A 19,693-nucleotide genomic window follows, 5' to 3' on the forward strand; every position below is an offset into this window, starting at 1 on the left:
TACCTTCAGCAAACAGTTGGCATTTCTGGTTGGCCAAATGTGCTAGCTAATGTGGTGCCGTGACAGCATTCTGCTTCTCTGGAGTAGGAGTCCGTGTATGGCTGTAGATGCATGCTTGGGCATGAACAGGCTTGGCGGGTGACAAGGGTGCCTGACCAGCTTTATTTGTGGCACACTTAATCTCTTGCCACCATCTCTATGTGGCTGGGTCTGCCTTCTTATTAGCCTGTCTTGGGTATGGGAACAAAATGTCATCATAACATACAATGATTTTTTCTCACATCGACTTTCTGTCTCAAAGCAATTGAACACACAATTCCTCTGCTCATCTCTTGGCATCAGAGGCTAGATTCCCATTGGACTGAGCCCTCCCCCGTGGCCCCATGACAGTTGCAGGACTCAGGGTTCCGTCTAGAATGCCAGCTGTGATGGGGTGTTTAGCCCTCTCTTCCCATTCTCCCCCACCTCATGCTCCTTGCAGTTACGTGTGGTCCTGGCATCCACAGCTGCCTGTGTTCCTCCCAGCCCTGATTTCATATACTATCAGATAATTCCAGAATAATCCTAGAAAGGCTGTAAGAAAGAGACTGGATTCCAGAGAACTGCTCTGGTTGGGGCCCCTTTAGGAGAATGTCACTGGAAGTGATGTTGAAAGAATAGGCTCCTGCATTCTCTGCCAGCATTCCCATTCCAGAGTCCCCAGTGTTCGTCTGGGAGGCCAGGGCTGTGCTGCTGCTGGCCTCTCCGTAGTCACAGGGAAACGGGGGGGCAAGCCCAGAGCTGAAGCTTTGGTTGAGCATCTCTGGGATCTCTGGATCAGTATTTATACTGCCCTCCATGGTGCCACGAGGCTACAGCCCTCTCGCCACCATTGAACTTGCCAATACATGTAAGCATCACAGCAGAAAGACGGGAGAGTCCCAGGCTCCAGCAACCAGGGGTCCAAACCTGTGACCATCTATTGGACAAATCCTCTGGGAGCAGAGTTCTTTTAATCAAGATGGCCGAATAGATAAATGATTTCAGGGAATTTTTATCAGTATTAGATAGATAACCTAGTGGTAAAGAGCTGTCACAGAAAAACAGACACTAAAGTGTTAAGGACAGATATTAATTAGTTATACTCTACTGCAGTAAGAATGAGGGCCCAGCATGAACTGACCTCAGCTTCCATTTGTACAGGGGGCATCTTAGGGAGAGAATGAAAGCAGGGAGGGTCAATGGCAGGGTTTACACAGGGAAATTCCTGCTAAATCAACAGAAAGTGGGAAGGTGGAGGGCACCAGTCCACATGAAATTTATCTGGGTTTGCTAACTGGCACTTAAAGAAGCTAGGCTCCTAGCCTCCCACGGAGAAAGGAAGGCAGGGTCCTATCTTGAAACACTGGCTGGAATAAACTGGCAGTAACTTCTGGGAGCCTTGAGTTTCCTCAGGCAGGCACATTCGCCAGGCTCCAGCCATCCTAGGGATGTGGCCTTGAGCTGCTAGAAACTATTAGTGTCTGTTCAGGTCTTCAGATGTGGTGGGGGTGGACCACATCATTCATACTGAGAGTCTATAGTTTTTGTTGACTGAGGATGAGGCCCAGTCAGCAAGAGTGCTTAGAGAAGCGTAGCAAGAGTCTAGTCAGGGAGAGGCTCTTTGTCAGTTATGTTTCTGGATTCATGTGACCCTGGGTTTCAACCCTGCCTCTGTGACAGATGAGCCGAGTGATGACAGAGAAGATATTTTCATCTCATAGAGTTGGTTTTCCCATTTGGAAAATGGGAGAGAACAGCAATCCTTCTTAGGACTGTTTGAAGGTAAAATGAGCTGACTCATGAAGATTAAACATGAAGCCTGTAGTACATGCCAGTGTGTCATGTGGCTGGATTCTGGAGGGGGCTAAAGAGGAGGCTATCTCAACTTGAGATACAGGCCTGTGGGGGTCCCACACGACTAAGCACGGCTGGACCAGCCACGGCTATAGCTCTCCCACAGGCTAACGTGCAGAGGAGTAAACCTGGGGATCTGGTTTAGTGCCAAGTGTGACTCAGCAGACCTGTCTTCCTAATGTGCTATCAGTTACTGCTGTTTGCTTGGGGACCCCATCTGGATAAGCAGAGTGAGGAGAATGGCTAGACTCCCCTAACTTCATCATGTGGATACAGTAATAGCTACTAGGTATGGGCTAATGCTAGTGGTAAAAAACATGCCTCCCAATGCAGGAGACACAAGAGACGGGAGTTCAATCCCTGGGTTGGGAAAATCCCCTGGAGGAGGGCATGGCAACCCATTCCAGTATTCTTGCCTGGGAAATCCCATGGGCAGAGGAGTCTGGTGGGCTACAGTCCATAGAGTCGTAGAGTCGGACATGACTGACGCGACTTAGCACAGCACTTTTAGTACCTACCAGGTGCCAAGAACTGCACATCTCAACAACTGGCAAATAATTTTTTCTGCCCATTTTAGAGGTGAGGAGACTGGGGTTCAAAGAGGTTTAATGACTTGCCTAAGATCACACAGCTAGTCAGTGAATTCAAACCTAAATCACAAGACTGCAGAGCTCTTTCCACTCAGAGGCATGGATTTTTACCATCTCTGAGAGGCTTCCTGAGAGGTGCTGGCTGCCTCACCTGGGGGAGGAGGAAGAAGAAAAAGCAGCCCCAGGCAGCCAACGAGAACATATCCTGCCATGAATAAAGTATGTGAGTCTGTTTCCAAAGCTGGGGAATCTTGGGGATACCTCCTTACTGCCTAGGGGGCAGCCCCTGTGGGAACATCTGCTTTAGGGCTGAAGGTAGGGCATGGAGTGCTGGTGGCCTGTCATCAGAGTGTGTGTGTACGTGTGTGTGCATGTGTGCACGTATGAGAATAAAGAGGGCAGCCTATGCCCAGGCTGGGCCACTGTTTTTCCTTTGGCTCCTGAGAGAGAATGTCTTCTTGTTTAACTATTGCTCTGAATTACTCCCCTCCCCCCGTGCACAGTTTGCAAAACAGAAAACTCCCTCCATTCGATAGTGTCACTGTCTCAGCATTGGGACTATACAACCAAATATCTAAAATCTCACCATTCAGTGACCCTGAAGGACATCTCAGTTACCACTGTTTTTAGAGAACAGGTGGAACTAGATTTTTTCCAACCTGAAAAGACACTGTTGGGCCCTAACAATAAAATGCTTTGGAATATTTCAAAGCTAAGACTTTGTGTAACTTCTTAGAGGAAGTGAATGACTGTTTCTTACCCAGTTCAGAGCTTCTCCCAGTGATCTTGGCATGGTGGGAGGATAATATTTATTCACGTCAAAGTGTTCACATCTCTTCCTTCTGTAGCATCCTTACATTTTGCTTGCTTAGATCCTCTCCCTGCTTCATTCCTCTTCCCTCTAAGGATACTTTGCTTTTGTCAGTTTCATTCCTGGCAGTGAGTCCACACAGACAAGGGGCAATGGAGAGTAATAAAGTTGGACCTAGAGACAAAGTTAACAAAAAAAAATCAGAACAAAGACTTACAGAAGTGCAAGAAAACATATTGAAAGTAAAGTGGAAGAAAGAAAAGAGTCAACACTTATTATCAGGGAGAAATCTAGGTTGAAAGTTAAATTGTACTTAATGTCTTGGACAGACTGAGCCACATGGAGTCACAAATATATTAGGGTTTCAGCACATGCAGTTAATCTTATGGTTGACCTTGAACTGAAAACTGGTGAAAGCAGCCAAGAGAAGCTAGTGTGATTATTGAAGACTTCCTCAGAAGATGGGGTTTGGGCTGAATCTTGGTAGGAAAGATTTCCTTAAGCAGAGATAGTTGGATGGGCCTGGGGAAGAAGGGCCCCTAAAACTAGGGGGCCAGGGTGAGCACCACAGACGAACAAACCAGAATAAAAGAACCTATGACCCAACATGTGTGCTAAACTGATACACACAACTGTGCGCACCAGTGAGAACCCAAGCATGACCTCGTATAGGCCTATAATTTGAATGAGTGAAAGTAAGGTCCTGTCTGAGATCACACAGCTGGTTGGTGCCTGGCTCCCATTTTCAGTTTCTTTCCATTTTAATACTGTTTTTCTTCTTTTAGACAAAAAGCCACAGAGTGGATGACTTTCAGGTATGCTAAAAACTCATCCCCTGGAATGAGGAAAGTCTGATGCCACTAACAATGTTTATTATTCACAGAAGGGAATGCCTGTTTATATGGATCTGTGAAAAACTGCCCTTAGGGATCATGTCTAATTTTATTTGAACTAACTTTAAAATTAGAGCACAATACGAGTTTTATTATCATCTTTTAATCATGTCACAAACAATAATCCTTCAGCATCAAAGACCAGCAAATCTGGCAGCACAGGCTTTTAATAGAAAAAAAGGACAAATGTTAATCTGCTTTTGTTTCTGGAGGAGGGTCATTATTCAATGTCAGATCCCTACTGCTAGTTAAATAAAAAATATTTCAGAAGTCAGAATAGATTTTAAAATTTTTATTTCTAAATGTCCTATGAGGACTCATAAAATAAAACAGACCCCAGATGTTGCCAGTATACTGTATTCACAATCAGAGCTTTTGATTCACTTGGTCTCCCCCTTCCTTTTTTTTTTAAAAAAAAAAAGAAAGAAATAGAACAGAATGACACAATCCTCTGTGTTGATGGGCTGGCACTTTGCACTAACTCCAACATGGATGGAACATTTGCTTTCTATACTTTTAATTGAGGATACAGAGATGAAAAAAGACTGTGTTCTTGTGGGAAAACTGTCTTCCAAACTCAACCTCTGAAAAGAGCAGTCTTTCTTCTCTCTCAGTTACTGCATTGTATAACCTGAGGCAAAACTACACAACTCTTTGTGCCTTAGTTTCCTCGCTTGTAAAATGGAGATAAAGTGGTAGCTACCTCAAAAGCCTGTTGTGGAGGTGAAATAAACTAATCTAAATAAAAGTAGTGAGAGGAGCATCTGGTGCACAGTTACATACTGCGTGTGCTGACTGTTCTGCTTTGTTGTCTCCATCACTATCATAGCTCTAATAACCTCAAAGATCAACTGGATTGAAGATCTGATGTTCAAGTCATTGGCAGAGAAAGCCCAAAAGATTACATGGAAAAGAAGGCAGGTTGGTCTTAAAGAGCCAGGAAAATTTGGCGCAGAGATTGATGGAAAGAATGACAGCCCTCCCTGAGGCCAAGTTGCAGAGGATCTGCATAAAAATCCTTTATTTTATGAGGTCATTATTGATTGATAGGAAATAGATTTGAATCAAATCCTTTTTGGAGTTTATCATTAAGTAGGCACCCCCAAAAGTAGATGTGAGAGTAGACTTTAAATTCAGGTTTATTTTATTTTGGAAGAGAAGCTCATGTTTTGTTAGTTTGGATTGAATGCAACAAACTAAATCTGAAGAAAAAGAAGATAATATTTTTAAAGCACTTATCACATCCAACCACTGCTCTAAGAAACATACATTATTTCATTTTATCTTAGCAATGCTATGGAATATGTCCTGTTAACCTGTTTTATAGGTGAAGAAAGTGAAGCTAAATGAGATTAATTCACATGGTTGAGGTCACTTAATTAGTAAATGATAGAGCTAGTATTCAAATACAGGTCTGATCCAAAAGCCAATGAAAATGCCACTCTACAACCACACCCATGGGAAAAGACTCCTCATAACTACTTTGGGTAGGTTTACCAGCAACAACCAGGTCTCCAGTGGGCACTTCTTCCTGAATGCTTTCAGACCACTTTTGTAATTTATCTCCAGCTCTGACTTCTGGCTCCTCCAACTGCCTACTCAACAAGTCCAGGTGGATAGCTGCTGTGCATCTCAAACTCAACACATACAAAAGCAGAACTCTTGGTTCTAGGACCTCCACTCAAACATGTTTCTCCTGCCTCTTCCCTTCTTTAGTAGTTTGTCACTCAGTCGTGTCCGACTCTTTGTTACCCCATGGACTGTAGCCTACCAGGCTCCTCCCTCCATGGGATTCTCCAGGCAAGAGTACTGGAGTGGGTTGCCATTTCCTTCTCCAGGGGATCTTCCTGACCCAGGGATCAAACCCAGGTCTCCCACATTGCAGGCAGACGCTTTAACCTCTGAGCCACCAGGGAAGCCCATGGGAACTCCATTCTTAGGAGTTTTAGCCCTACACAAAGGAATTATCCCAGACCTCTCCTTTTTCCCCTTCTACCCACATCAAGTCTCTATAACATATTCCTTAAATGTCACAGAAAACGAAATAAATTCTATAAAATCCCCCATATTACAGAGTGAGTTCAGTTTTCAACAAGAAATTTTTATATTTAAATATTAAGAATTTCAGTTTTAAATCTTTCAGTAAAATCAACAAAAGATTATCAAGTCAATTTTACCTTCATACCTAATTACCAGTAGTTATAAAACTTTATCAATAGTCACAGAAATATTTATAAATGAAATACAAAGCCTTTCCCATCTCTCAGATTTATCTTACCACTTATGTCCATTTTCCAAAAACTATTCAAACAGAATTCAAGTGTAATGATATTCCATTATGGGAGAAAATCCATGGCAAGATTTTTTTTCTTAAAAATACCTCCTACTAAATGTTCAAACAGAAATATAGAAGAGCAGGGTTTAGATTTGGGGGACAGCAGCTAAGTGATAAGGTTATCTCCCATGGGACATTCCACCAGTAAATTTGGGTATTTGTTGATGAAAATACTTCTCACATCTTGCCTCACTAAGATTATCATCTGATGGTTGCCATGAAAATAGCAGTAATACTAACAAGGATTAGCTCAGGGTTTTACCACAGAGTACAGAATTATTTTCTGTAAAGTCACTCAGGAATCAATGCAGATACAATGTTGGCATAAAAAGCTGATGAGACTTAAGTAGGGAGTCCAAACTCTTTCTCCAAATCAGAGCCAATCCATTCCTTACCCTGATAATACCTACAGCTTCATCATTTAAGCTCAGCCTCTTTAAACCTCACATCCTCCACAGATCCTTTCCTAATAAATTCTAGCTCTCAGTTCTCGCTTATGTCTCTCAATTCTTATTTTTAAAATAGCCTTCATATTATAATTTAATAATCTAATGATAGTGTTTTGCCTGGTTTTCCAGAAGTAAACTGAATAGTCTCTGAGTGCCTACCTTGTGCCAGTAATAAGTGCTATCATGTGAATTATTTCCTTAAGTCCTCATAATGATACCTGTTAAGCAGGCATTATTAATCCACTATTTAGATGAGGAAACTGAACTTTGGAGAGGTTAAGTGATTTTCCCCATACAAGTTATTTCCTCAAAACAATCACTTGTGCTTGATTGCAGGCTATTCAGTGTAAGCATGGCTCACCTCTTGCCACTTCTCTAGGATTCAGAAAGGGCTTGGCTCACAACAGACAAAAATGACTTAAAGAAAATCAACAGTGAAAAAAATAAAAAGAAGTATACCTGATGTAAGCAAGTGAGAGGAAGACTGTTGGGTTTGTTTGTTTTTGTTGAAGAAATCAAATATACTGAAAAATATAACAATGTCTACTTACTATTTTGAAAAAAATTAATTAAAATCTTATGTAAAGTAACTATGAACATATCATTTGGTCATAATTAGTTGTGAGATATGTTGCAAATCATTTGTTATTACTAACAAAGTAATGAAGTAAATATATCATTTCTTCAAAAAATTTAAATAGTAACAAAATTAAAAATATTTACTCACTATATTTTCTTGACTAGAAGAGAAAAGGTATTAGAGCTAGACTTCTGGGCAAAATAAACATATGTCTTAAAGGAAAAAAGGTTAAGAACCAAAAAATATTGGGAAAGGGATCACCTATCACTAGACTCCTTTCCTAACTGGGTGAACATAAGCAACTCATGTAAGCAATCTGGCCTTCAAACACATGGGCCAAACTAACTCTACCCACCATCAGACCATCCTTCAGGGGGAATTAGATGTTCCTTTGTGTTCTGAGTTGGCATCTGTTCTATTCTCTTGTTTCTCCAAGGATGGTGAAGGAGCAAAAGGAGCTTACTGTTTCTGGAAACTGCCTAGTGTGTTGGCTTTGTGAAAATGAAATCAATAAGCTTTGAAGTTGACTCAGCTGCCTGCTTCTCAGAAAAATGGAAGGTCAAGGGATGAGTCTCTTAAAAGATTAAGCTTAAAAAGACAGAAATCTATCATGTAAACCTGGCTGCAAAAAATGTCTTTATGATTTTAAACAAAGAAAGTTGTGAATGTCCACTTCTCAGGAAGTTAAGAGATTAAAAGCATATCTCACTTTCTCAGCCATTAAAATATAACAAAAACCCATTTCCTACTTTTCCAATGTGCTAGAAAATCGATTAGGTAATGTCTGCAAAAGCTTTCCGGTATAACATGTTATCTCACTGCTAAGCATTATTTTATTTAAATTTGTTTCTGCTTCCTTTCTGGCAACTCCCATGTCTATCTGGGATGCAGCGATGGAGATTATTAATTACCTGCAATTTTATAAGCCTGAAAATTCTCAGGAGCAGGAAAGTTTAAAAAGATAGAAATGAAAATTTGGGTACATTCAGACAGAGGCTCATTTAAATGTCAAAATAATTATTCCAAATCAAAAAGAATCAAAATAACCTGTCACCTCACAGCTCCTAAGCGGAAGAGAAGGTGCTTTGTAAAGTCAAAATGATCCTAGTCATTAATATACTTAACATACTAAGGAAGAGCAAAAATACAAAAAGGCAACAATTTCAAATAATGTGGTAAGTGTATGTGCATTCAGTCATGTCCAACTCTTTACGACCCCGTACAGTTTAATGGCATGGGAATGTAATGGCATGAGAGAAACCAGAGCTCAAACTGTTAACATCCGTTGGATCATCAAAAAAGCACGAGAATTTTTAAAAAAATATCTACTTCTGCTTTATTGACTACACCAAAGCCTTTGATTGTGTGGATCACAACAAACTGTGGAAAATTCTTCAAGAGATGGGAATACCAGACCACCTGACCTGCCTCTTGAGAAATCTCTATGCAGATCAAGAAGCCACAGTAAGAACTGGACATGGAAAAACTGACTGGTTCCAAGTCAGGAAAGGAGTACGTCAAGGCTGAATATTGTCACCCTGCTTATTTAACTTATATGCAGAGTACATGATGCGAAATGCCAGGCTAGATGAAGCACAAGCTGGAATCAAGATTGCCGGGAGAAATATTAATAACCTCAGATATGCAGATGACACCACCCTTATGGCAGAAAATGAAGAGGAACTAAAGAGCCTCTTGATAAAAGTGAAAGAGAAGAGTGAAAAAGCTGGCTTAAAACTCAGTGTTTAAAAAACTAAGATAATGGTTTCAGTCCCATCACTTCATGGCAAATAGATGGGGAAACAATGCAAACAGTGACAGACTTTATTTTGGGAGGCTCCAAAATCACTGCAGATGGTGAATGCAGCCATGAAATTAAAAGACACTTGCTCCTTGGAAGAAAAGTTATGACCAACCTAGACAGCATATTCAAAAGCAGAGACATTACTTTGCCAACAAAGGTCCATCTAGTCAAAGCTATGGTTTTTCCAGTAGTCCTGTATGGATGTGAGTTGGACTATAAAGAAAGCTGAACACCAAAGAATTGATGTTTTTGAACTGTGGTGTTGGAGAAGACTCTTGAGAGTCCCTTGGACTACAAGGAGATCCAACCAGTCCATCCTAAAGGAAATCAACTCTGAATATTCATTGGAAGGACTGGTGCTGAAGCTGAAACTCCAATACTTTGGCCACCTGATGTGAAGAATTGACTCACTGGAAAAGACCCTAATGCTGGGAAAGATTGAAGGTGGGAGGAGAAGGGGATGACAGAGAATGAGATAGTTGGATGGCATCATTGACTTGATGAACATGAGTTTGAGTAAGCTCTGGGAGTTGGTGATGGTCAAGGAAGCCTGGCATGCTACAGTCCATGGGGTCACAAAGAGTCAGACACGACTGAGTGAACTGAACTGGACTATAATACATCAGGCTCCCCTGTCCATAGGATTCTCCAGGCAAGAATACTGGAGTGGGTTGCCATTTCTTCCTCTAGGGGGTCATCCCAACCCAGGGAACAAACTCAAATCTCCTGCGTTTCCTGCATTGCAGGCAGATTCTGTACTGCTGAGCCACTGGGGAAGCCAAAATAATGTGTTAATCGAACACTATTCCAATACACAGTTACTGAATATCCACCACAGCCAAGGCAAGATTTTAGGCATTGATTAGGATTCAGCCCTGCATTCAAGGAAGGACACAAAACAGGTGAATGAACAAACACATTTCACATTTGCTAAAGTGAAAACAACATAGAAGCACGTATATTAAAACATTCAATTGACTGAATTTAAGCTCTGGAAAGTGAATCCTCTAATAAAGCACACTGAATCAATGTCTTTATTAATTTGATCATGGTTAATTGATGTTTCTGTACAATGAGATTCAACAGTTCTAAGCTTTCCAGTCAGTCAGCCATAATCACTACACAAACCCATATGAATTGGAAGGCATTAGACTGCATGAAAGAAACACAATTCCATATGAACTTTAGGAAAAAAATAAGGATACTGCTTACTGATTCTATAGTTTGTTCCCACACTGAACAAAGTGTAGCTAGTTTACACTGTAGAAGAATTAAACTTGTGGGGGTGGGAGAGCTCAAGAGGATATATGTATACTTAACAGCTGATTCATGTCATCGTATGGCAGAAAGCCACACAACATTGTAAAGCAATTATCCTCCCAATTAAAAGTAAATTAAAATTTAAAAAAAGAATTAGACTAAAGGCTATCTTGCTGATTACAGACTAATTCACAGAGGTCCTAAATCCTCTTCCAAGCTTAGAACTTCTGATCCATTAATTTAACTGCTAGGAATCTATCTTCAGGAATAATCAGAGAAGCCATCAGTTTTATGTACCTAGCAATTCCTATGTGTAAATCCTACAGAAGTGTGTGTGAATGTCTACCAGAATGGATTGTTCATAACAGCATGATTTGTTAACTAAAACCTAGAAACAAACATTCCAGACAAATAGGTATGTCAGGGGAGTTTGTAATTCCCTCAGTCTGTCTCATCACAGCAAAAATTTGAAGCGACAGACTAGTGTTACAGCTCCATGTTACAGCTCAGTTTTACTTAGAAAGTAAAGGAAAATACATCCTCGAGGCATGAGGCATGAGGGCATGCCGACCCAAAAGACGTGAAGAGAAGAGAGGCCCCCAGCCCAGTTTTGGCTTCTCTTTTTATATGTTTTTTTCTCCTCCCCCGGGCCTACCCTGTGTAAATTGGACTAGCCAGGAGTGCTGTTTGTTTTACCTGAGGTCCCAACTCCCATCCTTGGACCTTCCTTTGTTCTAGTTTCATGGGCTTTTGCCTTCCTTTTCTTTTAGCCACCGCCATTCTGGAATCCTTTTTCCTATTCTAACTACCTAACATTCCCCCCTCAAGAGATGGGAGGCCCAATTCTTTGGGAATAGGGGTGTCAAGGTCTTTCTGGCTACTTCCTGCTGAACTGGGACAGTGAGGGGCACTGGGCCTCCCCCTCTTGCTAGTCTCAGGCCTCAGAGTCCTTATAGCAGTGTTCATCTAAGGGTGAGTGATATTTTCTCTGGGGCACTGTAGCTTTATATATCCTTGTTGAACTGGCACTGCATGTTGTAGCTGGTTGACCTGGACAGAGACAAGATGGGGTAGACAATTGATAATATATGGATCAATCATAAGCAGCATCAATATGTGATAACAAGGACTAGTAGGGGCATTCAGTTCAGTTGCTCAGTTGTGTCTAGCTCTTTGCGACCCCATGGACTACAGCATGCCAGGCCTCCCTGTCCATCACTAACTCCTGGAGTTTACTCAAGCTCATGTCCATTGAGTCGGTGATACCATCCAACCATCTCATCCTCTGTCATCCCCTTCTCCTCCCACTTTCAATCTTTCCCAGCATCAGGGTTTTTTCAAATGAGTCAGCACTTTGCATCAGGTGGCCAAAGTATTGGAGTTTCAGCTTCAGCACCAGTCCTTCCAATAAATATTCAGGGCTGATCTCCTTTAGGATGGACTGGTTGGATATCCTTGCAGTCCAAGAGACTGTCAAGTGTCTTCTCCAACACCACAGTTCAAAAGCATCAATTCTTCAGTGTTCGCCTTTCTTTATGGTCCAACTCTCACATCCATACATGACTACTGTTGGCAAAGTAATGTCTCTGCTTTTTAATATGCTGTCTAGGTTGGTCATAACTTTTCTTTCAAGGAGCAAGTGTCTTTTAATTTCATGGCTGCAGTTACCATCTGAAGTGATTTTAGAGACCAAAAAATAAAGTCTGTCACTGTTTGCATTGTTTCCCTATCTATTTGCCATGAAGTGATGGGACCAGATGCCATGATCTTAGTTTTCTGGATGTTGAGTTTTAAGCTAACTTTTTCACTCTCCTCTTTCACTTTCATCAAGAGGCTCTTTAGTTCTTCTTCACTTTCTGCTATAAGGGTGGTGTGTCTGCATATTTGAGGTTATTGATATTTCTCCCAGCAATCTTGATTCCAGCTTGTGTTTCATGTAGCCCAGCATTTCACATGATGTACTCTGCATATAAGTTAAATAAGCAGGATGACAATATACAGCCTTGACATACTCCTTTCCCGATTTGGAACAAGTCTGTTGTTTCATGTCCAGTTCTAACTGTTGCTTCCTGACCTGCATACAGCTTTCTCAAGAGGCAGGTCAGGTGGTCTGGTATTCCAGTCTCTTGAAGAATTTTCCACAGTTTGTGGTGATCCACACAATCAAAGGCTTTGGTGTAGTCTATAAAGCAGATGTTTTTCTGGAACTCTCTTATTTTTTGATGATCCAATGGATGTTGGCAATTAGATCTCTGGTTCCTCTGCCTTATCTAAATTCAGCTTGAACATCTGGAAGTTCATGGTTCACATACTGTTGAAGCCTGGCTTGGAGAATTTTGAGCATTACTTTACTAGTGTGTGAGATGAGTGCAATTGTGTGGTAGTTTGAGCATTCTTTGGCATTGTCTTTCTTTGGGACTGGAATGAAAACTGACCTTTTCCAGTCCTGCAGCCACTGCTGAGTTTTCTAAATTTGCTGGCAAATTGAGTGCAGGACTTCTGCAACATCATCTTTTAGCATTTGAAATAGCTCAACTGAAAATCCATCACCTCCACTAGCTTTGTTCATAGTGATCACACCATCGTGATTATCTGGCTTATGAAGATCTTTTTTTGTATAGTTTTGTGTAGTCTTGCCACCTCTTCTTAATATCTTCTGCTTCTGTTAGGTTCATGCCATTTCTGTCCTTTATTGTGCCCATCTTTGCATGAAATGTTCCCTTGGTATCTCTAATTTTCTTGAAGAGATCTCTAGTTTTTCCCATACTATTGTTTTCCTCTATTTCTTTGCATTGATCGCTCAGGAAGGCTTTCTTATCTCTCCTTGCTATTCTTTGGAACCCTGCACTCAAATGGGTATATCTTTCCTTTCCCCCTTTGACTTTTCACTTCTCTTCTTTACATAGCTCTTTGTAAGGCCTCCTCAGACAACCATTTGGCCTTTTTGCATTTCTTTTTCTTGGGATGGTCTTGATCCCTGTCTCCTGTACAATGTCACAAACTTCCATCCATAGTTCTTCAGGCACTCTGTCTATCAAATCTAATCCCTTAAATCTATTTCTCACTTCTACTGTATAATTGTAAAGGATTTTATTTAGGTCATACCTGAATGGTCTAGTGGTTTTCCCTACTGTCTTCAATTTAAGTCTGAATTTGGCAATAAGGAGTTCATGATCTGAGCCACAGTCAGCTCCCAGTCTTGTTTTTGCTGACTGTATAGAGCTTCTCCATCTTTGGCTGCAAAGAATATAATCAATCTGATTTTGGTATTGACCATCTGGTGATGTTCATGTGTAGAGTTCTCTTGTGTTGTTGGAAGAGGGTGTTTGGTATGACCAGTGCGTTCTCTTGCCAAAACTCTGTTAGCCTTTGCCTTGCTTCATTCTGTACTCCAAGTCCAAATTTGCCTGTTACTCCAGGTATTTCTTGACTTCCTACTTTTGCATTCCAGTCCCCTATAATGAAAAGGACATCTCTTTTGGGTGTTAGTTCTAGAATGTTTGGTAGGTCTTCATAGAACTGTTCAACTTTAGCTTTTTCAGCATTATTGGTCGGGGCATAGACTTGGATTAGTGTGATACTGAATGGTTTGAAAACGAACAGAGATCATTCTGTCGTTTTTGGGACTGCATCCCAGTACTGCATTTCAGACTCTTTTGTTGACTATGATGGCTACTCCATTTCTTCTAAGGGATTCTTGCCCACAGTGGTAGATATAATGGTTATCTGAGTTAAATTCACCCATTCCAGTCCATTTTAGTTCAGTGATTCCTAAAATGTCGATGTTCACTCTTGTCATCTCCTGTTTGACCACTTCCAATTTACCTTGATTCATGGACCTAACATTCCAGGTTCCTATACAATATTGTTCTTCACAGCATGGGACTTTACTTCCAACACCATTCATATCCACAGCCGGCTGTTGTTTTTGCTTTAGCTCCATCTCCTCATTGTTTCTGGAGTTATTTCTCCACTGATCTCCAGTAGCATATTGGGCACCTGCTGACCTTTGGGAGTTCATCTTTCAATGTCCTATTTTTTGCCTTTTCATACTGTTCATGGGGTTCTCAAGGCAAGAAGAAACCACTGAAGTGGTTTGCCATTCCCTTCTCCAGTGGACCACGTTTTGTCAGAACTCTACACCATGGCCTGTCTGTCTTGGATGGCCCTACACGGCATGGCTCATAGTTTCATTGAGTTAGGACCAAAGCTGTGATCCATGTGATCAGATTGGTTAGTTTTCTGTGATTGTGGTTTTCAGTTTGTCTGCCCTCATCTAGCTGGGGCTTCTCCTTTGCCCTTCGATGTGGGGTATCTCCTCACAGTCTCCAGCACTATGCAGCCACTGCTCCAGTGCCTACCGTCTTGCTGGGGCTTCTCTGCCCTTGGATGTGGGGCATTAGCCAACTCCAAATTTCCCATCACCAGGAGGATCCACCAAAGAGAGATGGTAGCCACCCCAAGAACTCTCCAGCTTGTTCTCTGAGATCCTGTAGGGTCTGAATGTTTTTCTTGAGGACTGTCAGACTTTAACTTAGCTGGAGGTATTTACCCAGAAACAACACATCTCATTCAAGATAGCTCAAGTCCCTCCTTGTCAAGGGATCAGGAGATCTATCTCCTGTCTGTTTTGGAGTACAACCTCTGCCAAGTTATGCTGGCTCTTTAGAGCTGTCCTGAGAAATCTTATCCCCAGAAACTTAATTTTGAGGGTGTTCATTAGAATGGCACTCATTTGTAGTTCTTAATAGATATCTGAGATCTCCTAGGGGCTCACAGGTATATTGAGTGTCCTCTTCTGTTTTCTTCCATGGCTTGACTCATGAGTAGTGAATCTAGGAGTCATGTCCTGGTACCTTGACTGCTGTGGGGGTAGAAAGTATTACAGGGTAGGGGCCCTTCCATGTGGGCTGGAGTTGAGCCTTTGGGGACCCATCCTTCCAGACTTTAATTAGGACTTGAGTCCCTGGAGCATATAGTGGTGACTCTTAAGAATCTTTTGGAAAAAAAAAAAAAAAAGAATCTTTTGGGTCCTGGTTGATACCTCACAAGCATATATCCTGTTGGAATTGCCCAATGGCCATGGTATAAGACTGGTGGGTCTGAACCTCTGGATCTAGGAAGAGGTCATTGACATAAACAAAAGGTCTCCTATATAGCATCTCATAAGAACTAAGACCAACATGTTCCTTAGGGGCAATATGGGTGCAGAGGAGAGCTATTGGTAAAGCCTCCTTCCATCCCATGGAGGTCTCCTGGGTTATCTTTTTATCACTGATTTTAAGAATTGGTTGGCTCTTTCTACTTTTCCTGAAGACTGAGGCCTCCAGGCACAATGGAGATAATAAGTAATGCCCAATGCTTTAGAGACCCCTTGGGTGACCTTAGAAGTAAATGATGTCCCATTGTCAATTTGTAATGACTGGGGCAGACCAAATCTTGGAATGATTTCATGGAGCAGTTTTTTTACCACCTCCTCAGCCTTCTCAGTCTGGGTGGGAAAGCTTTCAATCCATCCTGTGAATGTACCTCTCATAACAAATAGGCATTTTTACCCTTGAGAAACTGGCATCTAGTCCATCTGCCAGCCCTCTCCTGGATAGGTCCCACATCATTGGACAGGCTGAAGTCTTTGAGCTCCTTGGGGGTTGTTTAATTGGCAAGTGGGACAAGAGGAGACCACTTGCCTTATAGTTGTTTGGAGGCCTGCTCCTCTGCAGGATCTTTCTAGTAATACTTGGAGGGCCTCTTTTAGCCTTTCCAGAAAGGCAATGGGGTTCTCACTGGGCTCCTGAGTTATTGCTGAGACCCAGACATAGCTGATTACTTTTTGCTGGGCTCCTTTCAGTCCTGCCTTCACACAGATCAGAAAATGTTCCCTTTCCCAGATGTGCTCAGGGTCATTATAATTCCAATTAGGATCTAAGGAGGGGACTTCAGTTTCCCCTACTGGGTATTTATTGCTTGACACGTGAAGCCCCATAGCATACCTTCGGGCTTCCTTTAAGACCCTAGCATGCTCAGGGTCAGATAAAGTTTGAATAAATATGACCATGATGTCCTTCCACATCAAGTCAAAGGCCAAGGTAATGTGTTGGAATGTATCTATACATTTGCCTGGGTCATCTGTATAGCTTCCCAGATCTTGTTTGATCTTAGTTCTAAGAGGGAGAAGGGCTTATGGACCCAGGTTGGTTCAAATACTTTTCCAGTTTCAACTAAGGGACTTACTCGAGTTCACTTTTGTGGAGGGGGTGCTCCCAGATATGGGGGCATGGTTTGGATACAAGGAAGGAGCACCAGGCGACTCGGAAGCCATGGGAGGTGAGCCTTCGCAGGCGGGTACCTTCTCTTGGTTGTCTGTGCCTAACACCATCTGCCTAGTAGGCTCACTTTTAGGGCATACAACAATCCCATACTTAGGACAGAGTTCCTTCATATCTCTTAGTCAGAAGAAAGTCTGGACACAAGTGATCTCTGTCCATTTCCCTTGTCTTTTACAGAATAAGTCTAGCTGCAGGATGGTATTGTAATTTAAACTCCCATCCTCAGGCTAGTGTTCCTTGTCCCCCAGAGGATACCATGGCCATATAGTGGCACAAAAGAATTTTAAGCAACTTCTCCTTAGAGTTAGAGGATCAAACAACTTCCAGTTATCAAGGATGCATCTCAAGGATGTCTGTCAGGAAGTGGATTGGTTATTTCCCATATGAAAGACAGTGATGACAGGGAGGAAAAGAAAAAAGAAAAAACTAATAGGCCTCCTTCAATTTCCATGGGGGGTGAGTCTTTTTGAAACTTATCCTACCCAGTACTGTTACAACCTGAGAGCCAGGCGTCCCTGGGTCAGGTTGTGGATCCCCAGGCAAGCTGAGGAGTGACAGCCTCCTGGAGATCGAATCCCCAGGCAGGTCAAGGCAGGTCAGCCTCCTGAGAATTGGGTCCTGGGCAAGTCGAGGCATGTCGACCTCCTGGGACCCCTGGACTGGGATATCCCTGAGCAGGTTGAGGCGTAACAACCTTTCAAGGATCAGATCCCTAGGCAAGTCAAGGCAGGACAACCTCCTAGACTGGAGTTGGGCATCTCCAAGGTCTCCAGCCCACATGGAAGGGCCCTTACCCTGCAATACTTTCTACCCCCACAGCAGTCAAGGTACCAGTACATGACTCAGGTATGTTATATATTCACACAATGGAATATAATATATCAAAGCAAATGAATTACCTAAGCTATAGGTATCAATATGGATGAACTACAAAAACAAAATGCTAAGTGAAAAGAAGTCAGACACAAAATTATTCACACTGTATGATTCCACTGATGCAAAATTCAAAAACAAGCAAACAAAATGGTAATACTTACAGATGCACACTTAGCAAGTAAAACTCACTAGAAAGCAAAGGAAAGGAATGATTATCATAAAAAGTCTTGATAGTGGTTCCTCTGGAAGGAGGGGGTGTGCTGTCACTATTTGCAGATGACATGATATTATATATAGAAAACCCTAAAGCCTCCACCAAAAAATGATTAGAATAAATCAGTTCTGTAAAGTTGAAGGATACAAAATCAATAAACAGGAATCTGTTGAATTTCTGTACAGTAATAATCACCAGAAAGAGAAATTTATTTTATTTAAAAATTTTTTACTGAAGTATAGTTGCTTTACAATGTTGTATTAGTTTCTACTGTAAAGCAAAGTGAATGAACTATCAGTTCAGTTGCTCAGTCGTGTCCAACTCTTTGCGACCCCATGAACTGCAGCAGGCCAGGCCTCCCTGTCCGTCACCAACTCCCGGAGTTCACTCAGACTCACGTCCATCGAGTCAGTGATGCCATCCAGCCATCTCACCCTCTGTCATCCCCTTCTCCTCCTGCCCTCAATCCCTCCCAGCATCAGAGTCTTTTCCAAAGAGTCAACTCTTCGCATGAGGTGGCCAAAGTACTGGAGTTTCAGCTTCAGCATCATTCCTTCCAAAGAAATCCCAGGGCTAATCTCCTTCAGAATGGACTGGTTGGATCTCCTTGCAGTCCAAGGGACTCTCAACACCACAGTTCAAACGCATCAATTCTTCAGTGCTCAGCCTTCTTCACAGTCCAACTCTCACATCCATACATGACCACAGGAAAAACCATAGCCTTGACTAGACGGACCTTAGTTGGCAAAGTAATATCTCTGCTTTTGAATATGCTATATATCTCCTCTTCTTTAGATTTCCTTCCCATTTAGTTCATCACAGAGCACTGAATAGGTTCAGTGCTGAACTATACAGTAAGTTCTCATTAGTTATCTGTTTTATTACTGTTGTTGTTGTTCAGTCGCTCAGTCATGTCCAACTCTTTGCAACCCCATGGACTGTAGCATACCAGGCTTCCCTGTTCTTCACTATCTTCCAGAGCTTGCTCATACTCATGTCCATTTAGTCAGTGATGACATCCAACCATCTTGTACTGTGTCATCCCCTTCTCCTCCTGCCTTCAATCTTTCCCAGCATCAGGGTTTTTTTCCAGTGAGTCAGCTTTTAGCATCAGGTGGCCCAAGTATTGGAGCTGCTGCATCAGTCCTTCCAATGAATATTCAGGGTTGATTTCCTTTAGAATGGACTGGTTGGATCTCCTTGCTGTCCAAGGGACTCTCAAGAGTCTTCTCCAACACCACAGTTCAAAAGCATCAATTCTTTAGCACTCAGCCTTCTTTACGGTCCAGCTCTCACATCCATACATATCTACTGGAAAAACCATAGCTTTAACTAGATGGACCTTTGTCGGCAAAGTAGTGTCTCTGCTTTTTAATACATTGTCTAGGCTTGTCATAGCTTTTCTTCCAAGGAGCAAGCATCTTTTAATTTCGTGGCTGCAGTTACCATCTGCAGTGATTTTAGAGCCCAAGAAAATAAAGTCTGTCACTGTTTCCATTGTTTATACATCTATTTGCCATGAAGTGATGGGACCAGATGCCATGATCTTAGTTTTTTGAATGCTGAGTTTTAAGCCAGTATTTCACTCTCCTCTTTCACGTTCATCAAGAGGCTCTTCAGTTCCTCTTCGCTTTCTGCCACAAGGGTGGTATCATCTGCACATCTGAGGTTATTGATATT

General features: G+C 42.0%; 1 protein-coding gene and 1 long non-coding RNA gene across 9 annotated transcripts in view; one reads left to right on the forward strand and one right to left on the reverse strand.

Annotated features, from left to right (window-relative positions):
• Positions 1-10,747, forward strand: part of LOC138422664 (acyl-CoA dehydrogenase family member 10) — a 60,145-nt gene extending 49,398 nt beyond the window's left edge. For 2 of the 8 annotated variants that reach the window (XM_069557915.1, XM_069557914.1), the window contains exons 21-22: positions 4,062-4,091; positions 7,290-7,543. In XM_069557915.1, coding sequence (XP_069414016.1) covers positions 4,062-4,091; positions 7,290-7,370 — 111 coding nt within the window. In that variant the 3' untranslated portion in view covers positions 7,371-7,543. Of the gene's footprint in view, positions 1-9; positions 287-4,061; positions 4,092-4,998; positions 5,091-7,289; positions 7,544-7,969 lie in introns of those variants that run through there. The other 6 variants (XM_069557920.1, XM_069557919.1, XM_069557918.1 and 3 more) reach the window with 4 other exon arrangements.
• LOC138422665 (uncharacterized) overlaps positions 1-19,693 on the reverse strand; it is a 73,129-nt gene that overhangs the window by 38,962 nt on the left and 14,474 nt on the right. Inside the window, exon 3 of the long non-coding RNA XR_011249970.1 lies at positions 3,226-3,450. This is a non-coding gene — a long non-coding RNA (uncharacterized lncRNA). The remainder of the gene's footprint in view (positions 1-3,225; positions 3,451-19,693) is intronic.

This window comes from Ovis canadensis, chromosome 17 (assembly GCF_042477335.2).
Source record: "Ovis canadensis isolate MfBH-ARS-UI-01 breed Bighorn chromosome 17, ARS-UI_OviCan_v2, whole genome shotgun sequence".
In the NCBI taxonomy this organism is placed as follows: Eukaryota; Metazoa; Chordata; class Mammalia; order Artiodactyla; family Bovidae; genus Ovis; species Ovis canadensis.